The sequence below is a fragment of the Pholis gunnellus genome, assembly GCF_910591455.1.
Source record: "Pholis gunnellus genome assembly, chromosome: 16".
In the NCBI taxonomy this organism is placed as follows: Eukaryota; Metazoa; Chordata; class Actinopteri; order Perciformes; family Pholidae; genus Pholis; species Pholis gunnellus.
The window spans coordinates 593,714-611,362 of NC_136543.1; the positions used below are offsets into that span (position 1 = coordinate 593,714).

Here is a 17,649-nt window from a genome sequence, read left to right on the forward strand (position 1 = left end):
AAATAATGACATATACATACCTAAAAACAACGATTCAAGTAGTGGATATATTGTTTATTATTTTATAATATATTGAGATAAAAATCATTCATAAAAAGTGATATGATTTGCATACAAGAGAAGGGGAGTGGGGATGATGAGTGGAATTGCTTTGCACTAATTTGCTCGAGGTTTTTCATCTCCCACATAAAACATACTTCAAGGAATGTCTTTTTTTTTACCGACAAGACATTCCAAAATTCAGGAGGACTTCCTAGGATACACTGGGCTCCTTTCTCCTCTTCTCTCTATCCTTCTGTATGAATTCATGTTCCCATCAATGCATATTACTAGCTTTGCTTCTTCCTCAGATTCTTTGTAAATTCTCTCCTCACAGGTTTACATAAATCATGGTTACAATGCCTATAAAAAGCATTCACCTCCTTGGATGTTTTCCCCTTTTGTTGCTTTTATACATGAAATCATGGTCAGTATAATTTGGCTTTTTTGACAAGAATTTGCAAAAAAGTGAAAACAGATTTTTACAAACTAATATCAATTCATTAAAAATATATAGTGTAAAATAAATTTTAATTTAAAGACATCTTCAACACCTCCCTGGAGACATGCCACGTACCAGCCGGCTTCAAGGCCTCCACCATCATCCCCGTCCCCAAAAAACCAAGGACCACAGGACTCAATGACTACAGGCCCGTCGCCCTGACCTCTGTGGTCATGAAGTCCTTTGAGCGCCTTGTCCTGTCCCACCTTAAAACCCTCACTGACCCACTCCTGGACCCCCTGCAGTTCGCCTACAGAGCCAACAGGTCTGTAGACGATGCAGTCAACTTGGCCCTTCATTTCATCCTCCAGCATCTGGACTCCCAGGAACCTACGCCAGGATCCTGTTTGTGGACTTCAGCTCTGCCTTCAATACCATCATCCTGTCTCTGCTGCATGACAAGCTCTCTCAGCTACACGTGCCCGACTCCACCTGCAAGTGGATCTCAGACTTCCTGTCTGACAGGAAGCAGCACGTGAAGCTGGGAACACATGTCTCAGCCTCTCGGACCATCAGCACCGGTTCCCCTCAAGGCTGCATGTTTTCTCTTCTGCTCTTCTCCCTGTACACCAACAGCTGCAGCTCCAGTCACCAGTCCGTCAAGCTGCTGAAGTTTACGGATGACACCACCCTCATTGGACTCATCTCTAGTGGAGATGAATCCGCCTACAGGTGGGAGACTGACCATATGGTGACCTGGTGCGGTCTGAACAATTTGGTGCTAAACGCTCTAAAGACAGTGGAGATGGTTGTGAATTTCAGGAAGAACATAGCCCCACCAGCCCCTATCACCCTGTGTGACTCCCCATTTGATGCTGTGGAGTCCTTCCGCTTCCTGGGCTCCATCATAACCCAGGACCTCAAGTGGGAGCTGAACATCAGCTCCATCACCAAGAAGGCTCAGCAGAGGATGTACTTCCTGAGGCAGCTGAAGAAATTCAACCTGCCAAAGACAATGATGGTGCACTTCTACACAGCCATCATTGAGTCCATCCTCTGCTCCTCCATCACAGTCTGGTACACTGCAGCCACAGCCAAGGACAAGGGCAGGCTGCAACGCATCATTCGTTCTGCTGAGAGGGTGATTGGCTGCAATCTGCCGTCCCTCCAGGACTTGTTCGCTTCAAGGACCCTGAAGCGAGCAAGAAAGATTGTAGTCGACCCCTCTCACCCTGGACACAACCTGTTCGTGCCCCTTCCATCTGGCAGGAGGCTGTCGTGTTTTTAAATAAACATATGTGCACGTGAGAACAAACTGCGCTTAACTGCAACCCTTAGCATAACTTCCCAGGTTCCCATGCTTTACCTACATTCCCCTGGGTCCTAAGTCCCTCCATGTAATAATAATAATACTTTAATTTTATATAGCGCTTTTCTAAATACCCAAAGACGCTTTACATAGGGCAGAGACAAACAGAACAAAGAAAACAGAAAAAAAAGAAAGACAGAGGAGCAAGCACAACAAACAAACATTTTGGTAAAAAAGATAACTGGAGAAGCTGTGCGGAATGGGTCATGTAGTGGAGGGTGCAGGGGTTAGCAGGTGAAGGCGAGTTTGAAGAGGTGGGTTTTGAGGGCTTGTTTGAATGATGATAGGGAGGGAGCCTCACGGATGTGGATGGGGAGGGCATTCCAGAGGTGGGGTGCATCAGCTGAGAAGGCCCTGTCACCCCAGGTCCGGTGCTTGGTCCTGATGGTCTTAAGAGCATTTGCAACGGCGGACCTGAGGTAACGGGTTGGGGCGTGGCGGGGAGGAGGTGTGAAAGGTAGGGAGGGGCCAGCTTGTTTAGGGCTTTGTAGGTGGAGAGTAATATTTTAAAGTCTATTCTGTATTTGACCGGGAGCCAGTGGAGGTTACGAAGGACCGGGGTGATGTGCTCATAGCGGCGGGTGGAGGTGAGCAGTCAAGCAGCAGAGTTCTGAACATATTGTACAGCTTCTTATCACCCTCTATGTACCAACGTACATTTATAACAAATACCACACATATTACGGTAATCAGCGTTGAATATGTGTCTGTCCAACATTTCTTTGAGTTTAAAGTTGTTTTGTTTGTAATATGTATAATAATCATATCATTTAGTTATCACTACTGAGAATTTAACAAACATAAAAACCTGACGTAGATAGGTTTGCAGTTTTCAAGGTATATACTTCAAATTGCATCTATTACACACATGAAAATAAAGTTGTGAACACCGGCTGAATATCAATTATCAGAATCATAACTATTTTAACTGCTACTGTGTAAAGGGAATACTGCTGTTAAAAAGAATCTGATTTGTTTAAAGTGTTTGCAAACCAAACGTTATTGTACTTTTGTTCATATAGCGGTACTTTTAAAATAAAAGTGCATAATACACTACTTTTGAATTCATTATTGAACTTTGCGCACAACAATGAGATTAATCACAAAAAAAACCAATGAGATTAATCGCGATAAAAAATTGTATTCGTTGCCCAGCACTAGTTTTAATACTTTTGCATATATAAATACATAAAAAAAACACAATCATGTTTCAAAACTTTATTCATGCTCCCACAAAAAAAAGTAACTATGAATAATGACCAAAAAAATGATTGAAATGACATTAGAGGTAGGAGTCTAAAATAGCTTTTCAAAAGTGAAATGAAATGAATTGACTGTTAAAGCTGCATGTTAGGATAAAAAAAAGTGTGCTTCTCTTTAAATCCCACTCGATACAAATGTTACAGCTGTAGCTTCCCAACCATCAAAGTTTGCAGGAATGATATTATTATATAAGTATTTACAGGAAATGGACATAAATCATGCAAAATTCTAGATACCCAAGATGTTTTTCAAATTTAAAATAGGTTTGATACAAAACTGGATGCATTTTGGTCAAAGATGAAAATATATATATGCGTGACATTGAAAAAATAAATTACGTGAAATGTTGGACAAAATATTCATTTGTCATATTTCTGTGAGGTACAAAGAGGAGACCACCATTTCTAGGAATCAGCACAGGTAGAGGGATAAGTATGCATAATGTGCAAATCAACTTAACTCTAATTCACAGGATGCTCCAAATGTGCAGGGTAGAGAGGGCAGAATATAATGCTTTATTCAAGAAAGATATTACAACTACTACCAATAATAATCCTTAAAAAAAATAAACGGCCCTTCATGACTGATCAACCAAAAGGCTTTGGTGGTCTGCAGTGTTTGTAATGTGTTAAATACAATAAATAAATATTCAGAAATTTGATTAAAATAGACAACTACTACTACTGTGGACTTAAATGTCAACATTTGGACCTGAAACCATCAAAACAACACGTTTAGTAACTCTCTAAGTCAAGTTGTTTGCTTGCCATTTGACTAAGGTACAGATGAGTAGAACAGAGTTAGTACAGAAATGGGTCGAGGACCCTCTAAAGTGATAAACCCTTTTATTAAAGAGCAACTCCACTCAGTTTAATATGTTTGCTTGTACTGCCAACAAGTGGGGCCTTCATGCTCTTTCCACACCCAGTGCAGCTTTAATGTCGTGTATACCTATATTGTTCTCTGTCTAAGGAGGAGTTCAGGCCTGTCGCATCAGAAAGTGACTCTGAACTTCATCCTTGTGAAAGGTGGAGCGAGAAGCTTAGTGACCAAGCTCGCAAGCCAAGAGGAATTTCCACTTCTTGCTTTGAAATGGAATGTCACTTCTTTCAAATCATTACAAAGTTGAAGACAAAAACAAGTATGAACAACAAGCAATGTATAAACTATAATTATGAGCACCCGGCAACTAAGTAGGTAAGTCAGCAGATCATACAAATTCAAAGCAGTCAGAGAGGAACACTATGTAAAACATGAGCTTATTTCAGAATCAGACACTGCAGTATCTGAATGTTGTTACCATGTAATAACACCACTCTTTGTTGATCCCTCTTCATAGAGCCTAACACACGGTGGTGGAGGAACAGGCTTTAGGGTACTTAATAGGGTGTGCTATTTAAATATACTTATAAAGTGCATAATGGTTTGGTAGGTAGTGAAATACCTTCATCAAGTTTTCAAATCTACATTTATTATTTTAACAAATACCCTTTTTGTTCCCTCCTCTTGCGTAAATCAGAGATTATGATGGAGTGGAATCTATTAATGAGTGTTGTCACAATAAAATGATGATAAAACTTCAACACTGTTGGAAAAAATCCAATCCAATACCAAATAAGAAATACATTTTCGTCATGTGAGGCAGGAAAGAGCAGCTTTATCGAGATCCGTATTTCACAATTATTAAAACGTTTTCTTGTAATAACTAGATACTGATCTTGTAACTATAGTTATGGTTTTCATAATTATGAGGTATGAATCTGCTAACTAGGAGACAGTACTCCTGTAACTGTAAGATACACATCTTGTATTGTTTTCTTACAATTTTGAGACGTGGAAATCATATTTTGAGACACACTGTATGTGGTGACAATAAGATACATGTTATTGTGAGGTAATTGTCTAGCATCTTAAAATGATCAAGTGTTAGTAATTAATATTACTACTGTAGATTGTTTTCTCTTTGCTGAATGCTTCCAGAAGAAACATCATTTTCTTGTCTTAGTGTGGATTTGTTCTAGTATTTGTATTGAAGTAAATAACTGCTGCATTGTGACACTGCAGGTGGAGGAGAAGGTTACTCAGCAGGATGTGGGACGCTAAACGGCTGAGTCATCCCTCTGACAGACGTGGTGTTCCCTCCACAGTCCACGTACTGGTACATCTCCTGAGACACCTGCTCCGCATGGCCAAAGTACGTGGTGGTGACGGTCACTCTGCACAGAGTGGAGGGGACGAGGTGAAGCCTCACACACACACACACACACAGTAAACTCATGTTTAGAATACTAGAATAAAACACAACTCACTGCATCATGACGACAATGTTGTGGACCTTGATGGTTTGGAGAGTGCAGTAGTCACTGGAAAATAAAACAGGTGCTGGTTAATATGCATCGTGGACCAATGAACACATGAGTACTGTAACATACTGACTCAGAATGTGTGACGTGTGTTAATGTAAACTAGGGTTTGTTCACAATGTGGGGAGTAAAAACTGCAATCAGTCAAGCACTCAGTTGAACAATGTCTCCGTCCTATAGGACAGTAAACGGGTTGTCTCTGGGTTGTGGACTGTTGGACTAGGCTTGGACAGGATGACGAGATAATTGTTCAACACAATACTGGTTGGCCACGGCAACTATAATGGTGGTGGTAAAGGATATTCTATTCTGCCATGCCTTATGAATTTTGCGCTATTGTCAGTCTCTCTTTCTCTATGTAACAACATGCTAGCATATCGATCTCTTATCAATAACGTGTGGACTTTGGAGGGAGGAGTGAGATAATTAGACAGACAAAGAGGAAGAGATGCTAGAAGCCGCTGGACTATTGCACATAATGTTTATGGAAGTTATTCATAATACTATTTTTAATGTAAACCTTAAGATTGACACTTCCAACTATTTGGTAGAGTCCTATTCATTTCCCATGTAGCTCTAACTGCAGCAGGAAAGGTTAGCAAAAAGAATGCAAATGTACCTAATTGGCGATTCTTTGGTTTCAAACCCAACGAAAAAGGAGAGCCAGAGAACGTGAACCAAGTGATTTGTAAACAAGTCAGGACTAGGGATGGAAAGCCCACACATTTCCACTCGCATCTGTAAAAACAGAATAGTGGAACCTGGACTTTATGTGGTTTACAGGTTCACGCTCCAGATGATGGGCTGTTCCTGTAGTGGAAAAGGCCAACATGAAATGGAGACTATTTCTAAATGATAGCAAACATCTTTGACAGATTAGCTAATAGCGGTGTAACAGAACACAGAAGTCACGGTGCGGTGCAACTTCAGTACATTTACATAGAACACATTCCTGCTGTAGGGGACCTTGGTAAACTAGTATCATTCTCATTTGAAGGAATATTTCAATGATTCACGATTAGCTCCACCGTGGCTATATGCCAATGTACATGACAAGTACTTCAGTAATCATTTATCCCGGTCTGCTTTTCTACACACACACACACATTAGGCTACTCTTATACCAACCATATAATATGCAAACATGTAAAGTGCACCAAAACCCGGCCATGGCCATTTCACACAGTAAAAAATGTTAATACATTTTCACACAGTTCTGGCTGCCTTGCAGTTGAATGTGCGCTAGCATGTTCCATTGTGTATGTGATTCCATTCAGATCCCCTCTAACGGTGGAGCAACGCCCACACAGCGCTCTCATCTCATACACAACTCTCTCTCCGCTGCCGTCGTAGCTGAGGAAGAAACCGGTATTCTGCTTGTGGCTGTGTGCACCACACCGTGACACCACCAATACATCAATCTGCCTGACGTACATTTGACTAATGTTTACTTTAACTATTAATCAAATGAATAATTCACAGATTAAAGAAGAATACATATAATCATTAGATGCAGCCATAGTCTTGTCACATCTACAGTACGTGTGCTCCACACCCTGCATCAAGTAACAGCTTATCTACATCTTAAATCTTCATTCTGTATCCATGTAAACAGCTCAACCTAATAAAGCGTTTGACAGATGTTTATAGCTGGATCAAATCATGTGTGGAAACATCACCAGTGCTGCATACTCTGGTTTTGTATGACAGTATCTGTTGAGGAAACTTAAGCAGGCAACAAACCTGACCAGGTTCTTGTTAACTTTTCCAGAGGAGCAATAGAAAGCATCGTGAGTGAAACATTACAAGCCGTCATGGGATGTGTACGGCAGGACAGGAGGCTCTACAGCGGGGGAGTAAAGCTGACTAGAACAGTCTACTGGCTACCTTCATTCCCACTATAAACCAAAGGCTCTCCAGCTAGATTTGTATTAACTGTATATATTGTTTTATTTTATGTCCTTTAATTTTATTCTAATTAAAATATTTGTATATGTTCTATGTTTATGTAACGTGAAGGGGCTACAATTGACATGTCATTGTGCAACCCTGTGTTGTACAATGACAGATAAATGAACCTTGGAACAGTACTTACTACATGTAGTTCATCTCATCTGCAATGGTGGTGGAGACCATATAGTCTATCTGCAAACAGAAATGAAGTGAGAGTTGTGTCCATCCAGAGGAATGGTGAAGTGGTGAACAGACACTGAGCTGTACCTGTTTCATGTCCAGAGGACTGATGGCAGTCATGTTGCTGATGCGAGATTTACCGATCACAGTCTTGGCAAACTGCACCTGAGCTGTGATGTTGGCCACCTCCACTGAGTAGTAGTTGTTGTTGGTGATATTGAGAGTGTTCTGGAGGAGAACCAACATTGAGAGTTTATTAGTATAGATACGTTTTATACTTCCAGCAGTGATTTCTTGCAACTGAACAAATAAAATGGCCGTGGCTTTAATGACCAGAGCAATGGTCCAGAGAGAGATGCTGTGCAACAAATTTAAATCTGGCTCAAAATGCTAAACTTCAAGTAAAAAAATCTTAAATCTTGCCAGAAGAGATGAGGGCATCCCTGTCTGTAAATACCGTTACAAGAAATCTTAAGACACATATATATGTTCATCTTTTTACTGCGTTATGTTCATTGCATTGTTGCATTTCTATTGTATTGTTAAGAACCTTGTATTACAATTTTACACAAACGGCACTACCTAAATCTATAAAGTTCAATCATTTCTGTTAATGTTTGATGAAGTATGTCAAACAATCTGAAAGCTAAACTAGTGCTGAATGAAACAACCTGAAATTAATATCATAATTCATCAAAATCATGATGAAAATAAAAAATCTGTTTTACATCTCTCGCAACTACCGAGTCAATTTAAAGCACATTTGTACATGACAGACATGGTTTCTGTATTACTAGCTATTTCTTATCTGCATCTGTGGCCCCAGCTGACATTTCTCCATAGTTTCATTATAAAGAATGCTGATCCTCAGCAAACTGACAGGGCTCAAAGATGCACAGTTTATCCTGTGACATACGAAACTATCTGCACCTATAACCAAACAACCAAAGCTCTTTACTCAGTTATTAACCCTTTATCTACAAGGGGACAGCAAAGAGAACTTTGGAAATGACACTCTTGTGTGTGGAGGGTTTTCAACAATGGATACTTCAGATGGATGTCTAATTCTCTGTCGTTATTGTATTTGCTGTTTGTGTTGATCCCCACTACCCATGATTTACACTCGTGCTTTTTGATGACTTGAGATGAAGCTCACCGTGATGTTGAGATAGACGCTGCGTTTCTCTTGGTCGTAGCTGACAAAAACAGATTTCACTCCGACGTAGGACACATCGATGGAGCGAGGGAAGAGGAAGAAGACAGCCAAACTGGACAGCAACAGGCAGACCACCACTGACGCTGACACATACAACTTTCTGAGGACACAAGACAATCACGGGATTCATTACTAAAACACACAACTACAAAATGTAGTTGTGTGTTTTGGCTAGTGGTAAACAGTAAGTGGATTAATTAGGAGTCATGTGGTTGTATCAAAAACTACTTCACAATGTAGTGGCTAAGAAGCTCAGCATTAAAGGACATTTTGTGAAATTCTTCTTTCTTAAGAGTGAGATGAGAAGATGGTTGTGAATCTTTCGTCTGTGTGTTCAGTATGGAGCTGGAGTCAGGGCATAGATAGCCTAGCTTAGCATAAAGACTGGAAGCAGAGGGGAACAGCTAGCCTGGTTCTTAGTAAGTTCAGAAATACACCTCTCAACACTTCTATAGCTCACTAATAGTACACCGTATCTGGTTTCTTTAATACAATAGAATAAATGTAAATGTGTCAGTTACATGCTTGAATTATTTCATGTTGAATACGTCCGGTGCAGTGACTGTGAGCGGCTTCTTGAAGTCTTGTTGACACAGTGAGGTTGCCAGGTGTGATAAACTGCACAAAAACCCTGGTCAGAAGCACCAGACTCCCCCAAAAAACTGCCCATTGTCAATTCATATATTGAGAAGAAATTTAAATGTGTTGTTTCGTTTCCCATTAATCCTTTCTTCCTCTCCTAATTTTTTAATCCGTGTAGTTTATTGAATGACATCTGAATTTAGAATGGCAGTATAATAATATCGTACTTGAGAGCTGGACAGTTATCTGAGAACAATGCACACACTCCAGCCAATCAGTATATGTTTTGTATATTAAAAAAAGTTACTAAGCCTAAACACATTTTGGAGTGTGATGCTAAACTATGTGTGTGTATTTAATTCAACTTTTCATACACATGCAAATCCTGAAAGATGTAAAGTTGTAATTTAACCAAGTCAGTGTCTCTGTGTAACACACACAGATAGCAGCACTCACGTCCTCCTGGGTCGCAGCCTTTGGTCACTGTATGGAATCAATGCCACAAGTTGATTTTCTTGTCCTGAAACACAGGCAACAATCAATGATGAGTCACTGCTGAACTGTTTTGGAAACTAAGTCTGTGGTGCAATGAAAGCCTTTTGTACATCATCCCCCTGGTTTACTGAAGGATTATCACTGGATACTGTAAAATCATATGACTATGGAAGACAGACAGCTAACTAACATTTAGACTACCCCCACCCTGACTGTGTACACAGTAGTGTTACCTCTGGGGATCCTCCCGGTGCCCTGACATGTGGGACATGTCACACTGTCCCGTCCTGTGAACTCCACATAAGGAAACTGGGAGACGTCTCCACCCTTTCCGTCCTCAGTCTGAGAGTCCTCCAGAGGAGAGGTGAGGCTCTCCTGGCTGTCATCCTGGCCCGTCTGCTTAGTGAGGTGGGAAAAAGACTTTCCCATAGTCACACCTGGAAAACACAAGAACAGTCTGTGATTCACACTGTCAGCTGGGTCTGTTCACAGTCCATCCATACCGGAGTTCAATGATTGACTTATAGCTATGGGACCAATGGAAAGCAGTGTTAAACGAGTAAACAGTAATATGGGAGCAGAGGTGTTACGATTAGTCAACTAATCAATTAGTTGATCGATAGATAATGAATCAGCAACAAAAGTATTTGGTTCCAGCTTCTCAAATGTACATTTTGCTGGTTTTCAGAGACATTTATTACTGTTGGTCGTATAAAATAAGACCTCTGAAGACAACAGCTTGGGCGATGGACGTTATCGTCTCTGCTGCTGCTTGCATATAGGGGACACACTGATTCTTATTTCTCAGTCAGAAAATGATCACTCAGCCCTGTCAATCCAATGATTTAAGAAATATGTTTTGATATTCATGCAGGATTATATTACAAAGAACCCAGTACAGATATATAGATATACATGCATGTAATTAGATACATTGTGATTTCAGCCTTCGATTCAAAAATAATATCTCATTCATCTTGTTACAATCATGCTTTCATAAACACATATTTCTTACTTTGCTATAACATCTTGCGAGAAGATTTGTCTCTCTTAGCAGGCTTGTCTATCAGGCTGTAGCCCATGTATAGGCCAATAATTCCATTAAAAAGGGATCAATTCAAATATGAATATAGGGAGGTGGGTGGTCACACTCAACCTGGTGTTTTAGTAAATTCACAGCTGATTGTCAAAAGGCTCAGATAATATAACAGACGTGTCAACTGTCAGTCATACCTTCTAAAGTGATAACGCTATATAATGGGTGGTAGAATATCTGCTGGTTGAGACGGTGTTCTATAGTAAGGGCATTACTTAGCAAGATTACGCTAACGTTAATAGTGCTAACGTTTAGGCCTGTGCACTTTAAGTTAGAGCGAAGGCAGTTAACATCAGTAATATGTTGGCAGGGGAGAAGTTACTGTCAATCTCGATGTAGCTAACAATATTATACAATAACCCGAAGTGAACAATTAAGCTGTCAAAATGCCTCCTTTAAAGAAAACCCCACCAGAGTAGCAGTTAGCGTGTTAGCTAGCTACAATTGCCAAGGCTTACGGCTAACAAATTCCAAAATAAACCTTAGCCGTGGCCAATGCTACCATAGCTTACTCACCGAGCTACTTTAATGTATAACACACTCTATCCATCAGAGGTTAATATGTGAAACACCGTCATAACACGTAAATTCACTGAAATAAGGTCAGAGAGAATTAACACTACCTGAATGCGACCTACTGCTGCTGCTGGTTCATGCAGTTTGTTTATCCTGTTGAAAACAGACATGCGCGCATGTGATACATTCACAACCGTGGGAAAAGTCAGTTTCAAGCTTAGAAGTGCGATTACATCATGATTACGTCTATTAAGATCCCATATGGAGCAATAACAGACAAAAAATATTTAGGCTACTTAACTGCTGCGTTTTTGTCTAAAAGGAAAGAAGAAACGGGGAAACACCTCACCTACTTGCTACCACAAGGTCTGATTTTAACAGCATCAATCAAAATAGTTTATATTTAACAAACTGCAGTGTACTGGCATATGTTTTTTAAACGTTGGCCTTACCCTCTCCTGCAGCCAAAGAAGATGCATGTCTCTGTGTACAAAGAAAGAGTAAGGCCATGTCACAGCAAAATCTTTCTACCTTCTACTACCAGTAGGCTAATCGTGCCGGCCTCACCTGTACATTTGCAATGTCTTCTGAATATTGCTCATGTTATTATCCCATGTTCTTTTTATTGAGTTTTTTCGAGACATTAGGGTTAATCAAATGAATGCTTTCTTGGTGAATAATATGGCAGTGATCTAAGAGCATTTTCGAGGACTAGTTTTGACCCTGATTCAAAAATCAATGTCATTTGTGTCAATGCTGAAGGAGTTGGAGAAGGGGCCGTAGATGAGGGGGGTCCCACAAGGGACTTTATACTCTCCTCATGACACAACTTGAGAGCCACAGCATATTTGAAGGTCCAGAGGAGAGTAAGACATTGGCCCTGGACTGTGTTGGTAAGTTTACAAGTAAATATAATGCATTGTAATTTGTAGGTTTAAACATTTATATGATATGATCAGAACACATTTATTATGGGAAAGTAAACCCATTTTATTTCCTGCATTTTTGCATAATTCACCCACTTGGCTGTTGAGACTGTCTTTGCCACTTCAGCAGTGCATGCTCTCATTTTCCCTTTTATTTGAGTTTTTTTTAATATGACCAGGAGACATTGTATGGATGAAAACACTGTATCTTAATGTAGTACTTATTTCTTTACTTCAGTCTTACAGAAAGGATTCTACACTACAGGGACAAATGTTGATGGCTTGTCTGGTGCAGGGGTTGGTGTCTCCGCTTATACAGGCAGGTTTGTCTTCTGTCCCTGCCAATTGGGACGATATCACGGACTACAAACTCAAGGCCAAGCTCATGTCCATTAAAATTCATCCATTTTGTGCAAAGCTAAGGCCTGGTGTGTGCTTATATGTTGTACTTTTAAACACATTTTTCATATAGCGTACTTACTCTAGAGATGTTGTATTTCAATGGGTGATTTATGTCATTGAAGGACCACCCCACACCCATATGTGTCTTTTCGGAAGACATGACGCCACTACTTAACAACTTGTACTTTCTCCACTCGGAGAATGGACCGGCCCGTTTTCGGAGCAATGACAGAAAATGTCTCAGGACAGAAGTTGGCTTTTTAAATTTAATTTAATTTACTATAAATACAACTATTTGAAAGAAAAACTGAATGATGAAGATAAATATTCACTGGATAAGAAATTACATATGGCAGAAATTAATATGGCATTAATACAAATGCAATTCAAATTAACAATGGGATACTTATGTAATGTTTAAGACAATGGTGGTTTGAAAGACACTGAATTTGAATGATTAAGTTGAAAAGGATAAAAGCTGATTCGGCACAAAATATATTTATATGTATTCCAGAAAGTTCGACGGTTGGAATTTTGATGAGATGTGTTTTGAGATTTCTAAACTGCCTATTAATCTGTCAGATTTCCAGAACAGATATTGTATTACTGGAAAATAAAATGTACCCACAACAAGCCAAAGGTCTGTCTCAGTTCTTGACTTCTGGATTGAAACAGTTGGACCACTAAGCTTTCATCAGATACCTTCAAAGACAATAAGTTTCATCAAGTACGTATCTTCTTCCGGGACAGTCATGTGCAGTTACATCCTCTTAAAAAAGATTTATATAGGTAATTTTGAAAGACATGGTAATGTGGTCATATTCTCAGGCAAATCACTAATTGGTAGTCTGAACTGTACAATTCTCAATCATCTGGCATTGAATGGACTAAATTATATAGCATAAGAGCCCACTTCTTGAAGGGACAGAACCCTATAGATATATGTACACTACAATGATTAAAAGACAAGGAAGGAAGGCAAGGTGATTATATTATCAGGCAAATTACTATTTATTTCTCTGAATCCTGTGCGATTCACAAAGACATCACGGATCACATCCTAACAATGGCAGGCACTTTTAATCGATGCATTGCTTTGGTCTGGCTTTACTCTTGATGGATTGGTAACATAAACTTTATAAAATAAAGATGGCACTTCCGGCTTTCCATATTACCCCCCCCCCCCCCCCCCCCCCCCCCCCCATCTGCCTAAAAGTCCTGTAATGCATCTGATACGTCATGTCATTTCTTCCCTGCCGAAAAAGACTTCCTCCCAAGAACTAACGGTAAGAGTGTGATTCTGCTCGACGTTTCTTTCCGGTAAAAAGTGTGTTTGCCACTGTTGCCAAGTGCTTGCTAATGGGAGATTGTTGTGTCTCTGGAGATACTTTAGTTATGAGCCTACTGTATTACAAATAAATATTCATTAATATTAACAATAACAAGAAATTCCTGTTTATGTTTGGCTGGCAGATGTGTTTCTATGAAGGCAAATCACTGTCAAAATCCGAGAGCGCAAATGAGAGCCATGCGCGCGCGAAAATCAAACAGCCGCGCACGTATTTTACTTTGACGAGTGATCACTCCGCGAGCAAAAGTCGCTTGAGAAGCTTAAACCTGCTCGCTCGCGAAACTTTATTCTGCTCGCTCTCGAGTCTTTATTCTGCTCGCTCTCGAGTCTTTATTCTGCTCGCTCTCGAGTCTTTTTTCTGCTCGCTCGCGAGTAGTTTTTCTTTTTGACAGTAAGTGGGCGGACCCAGTCTCCATTGTATCTCTATATCTAATTGGTTACAATGCTCGTCTTTGGATAAACCGGATATCACTGACACAGACGCCAGGTCTGTTAGAGGTGGTTATCAATCCGCCACTAAACACTACTCCACTACATCGCCACTACATTTGCTTTGAATTCACTCCATCATTCTATTACAGACAATGTGTTTGATAGTCAAACTGTGACAAACAGCTCAAAGACACTCTTTGATCTTAATTGATTAAAACATGATATGATCATATTTAATCATACTGTGTTTACAGAAGAGATATAATGTAGTTCTATATAATATGAGCAACAATCTGGACCTGCTCAAAGATCTGGAGCCAAGATTAGGGACCACTGTTTGTATATTAACTGTTAAATCACTGACAAGTAGTTAGTGGATGAAAAAGTATTCAGATCCTCACTGCAGTAAACGTACTAATACCATACTGATGGAACAATAATCCACTACGAGTAAAATACCTGCATTCAAAACCTTAGTCAAGTATGTTATTATCAGCAAAATGTACTTTAAGTGCAGAAAGTAAAAGTACCCGTGCAGTAAAATGTACATTATTTGCCCCTAACCTGTAGTGCAATCTGAAAATCTCCCCCTGACGTCTGCGTCAGTGATATCCGGTTTATCCAAAGACGAGCATTGTAACCAATTAGATGTAGAGATACAATGGAGACTGGGTCCGCCCACTTACTGTCAAAAAGAAAAACTACTCAAGAGCAGAAAAAAGACTCGAGAGCGAGCAGAATAAAGTTTCGCGATCGAACAGGTTTAAGCTTCTCGAGCGACTTTTGCTCGCGCGAGAGTGAATTTTGCTCGCACTAGATGGACGTTTGCTCGCGGAGTGATATAAAAGCGCTCGTCAAAGTAAAATACGCGCACGCATGGATCTCATTTGCGCTCTCGGATTTTGACAGTGATTTGCCTTCATATGTTTCCTAAGTCAACGCTCTACCTTCTGTCATGGTCCTGCCCTTCCTTTTGTTTCTTGTATGGTCCCCGGTATGTCCTCTCTCTCTTTTTGTGTGTGTTTGTGTGTGTCTGTCTAGGCATGGCACTCAATCTGTCTCCTGCTGCCAATCAACCTGCACACCTGAAACCGATCCACTCATCAAGCTCCTGCTGTATATCTACCCTGGCTCTAGACTCCAGTCTTCTCAAGATTGTTCAGTTTGCCTAACACTATAGCTACTATACTAGTTTGGCTGAATATGTTCCGTGTCTGTCTGAACTCAGTTAATCTCTTATTTTCCTGTGTCGCAGGTTCATCATACCTTTATGGGTTTTGTCTGCTGCTTCGTCAGTGTCCGCTCAGCATGTCTTCATTTTCGGAGGGGAAACCTTCTGGACAGCAAGTGCATTTAAAGACATGGCGGTGCATACAGACCTGGCATTGAACATTACTACCGTTAGATTGAAGAAAACAGGTATGTTCTAGGCAGAATTATAACATGTATAAAACCTTGTGGAACGGGTGAAATTTCCTTGCATGGACATGACGAGTCTGCTGGCTCGTTAAACCCTGGCTTTTTGAGATGCATATTTGAGACTAAGTACGAGGGAGGGAGACTCCAGACTAAGGAACCATTATGATGCTCAACCCTTTTTTAAGGGCACTTCAGCCATTATTCAAAACTAACTTTTGGATTGCATGTATGATGTTTACAAGGTTGAGGTTGCTCAACAGATGACAAATGCACCTTTCGTTGCTGGACATGAGTCAGCTATTTGATGTTGAAAGAACTCAACTGTACTTTGTCAAAACTGTTCCAAACTTGAAATGCTTGATTACTGTCATGATTTTAGGACTTCTGCATGCCAATATTAACTCATAGTCATACCACGGACGTAAGCAGGATTCTATAACTACAGCGGCCCAAACACTGAACTTACTAAAAGGGTTTGTGGGCACACCATGAGAAAAAGACTTCTCTGATCTAAATATGTGCAAACCAAAAAGCTTGGAGAGCAAAAGTTAGATAACAGTGGTTCTCAAACCATTTGAGTGGGCATTAGTACAAATGATCTGTCCAGAGCTTCTAGATGAGAATCAGGTTAAATGTCACAATGAATGCTTCACACTACAATCTAAAGTTACAGAAGAGCTTCAAATGAAAACGGTGTTTAAGTAAAAGCAAATGACACTACTGTTCTGTTAACGTTCATGTAAGTCCAAATACAATTAGCAGTGTATGATGGTCACAGAAATGCATGGCCGCGTCAACCAGAGTCCTGCCAGTACCCTCGACGTGCGTGAAGTTGCGAGGGCCTGATCAATGCTGCTTGCAGCTTTAATTTGGATTCTATTTATTTTTAAAAAAAAGTATTTTTGAGACTGTAGCGTCAGCGGCTCCTGCCCCATTTCTGGGGAAGTCTTTCGCACCGAACACGGTGCAACTCCCTCGGCTGTCCCACCTGCGAGGATATACGTTCCTCTTGGAGGTGTCGGAACAATACCTTCGGCCTTTTATCTCACCCCGTAGCTAAATCGTGAGGATTTCGGAATGAATTGTCTTTTTGAAAGTCTTTTACGGCTGCCCTAGGCGCTCTCAATGGGATGTAACCCTAACACCCAGCATGTAATAGTTATGTACATCGTCTATACTTTACTATTGCCTATTGTGAACATTCTCACCATTTATGACTAACACTGCCAAGTCTTCACCCAGGGTACTCACCTTAAGCTCCTCTGCATGTTTCAGTCGTCACATTTTATCGCACCATTAACAGACAGGGGAAGAGGGTTCAATTGTTTTAAAGGACCAGAATACTTTGTTTTGCTTCAGACACATACAAAATGTAAGGCTGTGTTTTTATTTCAGTTTTTCACACAATTTCAATGAAACAGTCACTGTCGGGTCACAATAACTAATTTTAACACTCCTATTTTAATAAGTTCTCCTCTTTATCAGCTTTCACTTATTTTGATATGTGGTAAAGAAGGGCCCCCCTTTTTCCTCTCTCTGCTCTGCTGTTCTCCTGTCAGTGCAGGCTTTCAGTCAGCTCTCTGACATTCCTACTTTTTTGGGGGT

The 17,649-nt window shown here is 40.3% G+C and overlaps 1 protein-coding gene across 1 annotated transcript; it reads right to left on the reverse strand.

The window, feature by feature from the left end:
- Positions 1-3,053: 3,053 nt before the first annotated feature.
- Positions 3,054-11,645, reverse strand: tmem106bb (transmembrane protein 106Bb). The gene is made up of 8 exons (XM_079175498.1): positions 11,622-11,645; positions 10,136-10,339; positions 9,864-9,927; positions 8,766-8,925; positions 7,697-7,837; positions 7,572-7,621; positions 5,423-5,476; positions 3,054-5,329 (listed from the first exon to the last, which is right to left on the reverse strand). The coding sequence occupies exons 2-8, from the start codon at positions 10,329-10,331 to the stop codon at positions 5,191-5,193; spliced, it is 804 nt and encodes a 267-aa protein (XP_079031624.1). The 5' UTR covers positions 10,332-10,339; positions 11,622-11,645; the 3' UTR covers positions 3,054-5,190.
- Positions 11,646-17,649: the final 6,004 nt, after the last annotated feature.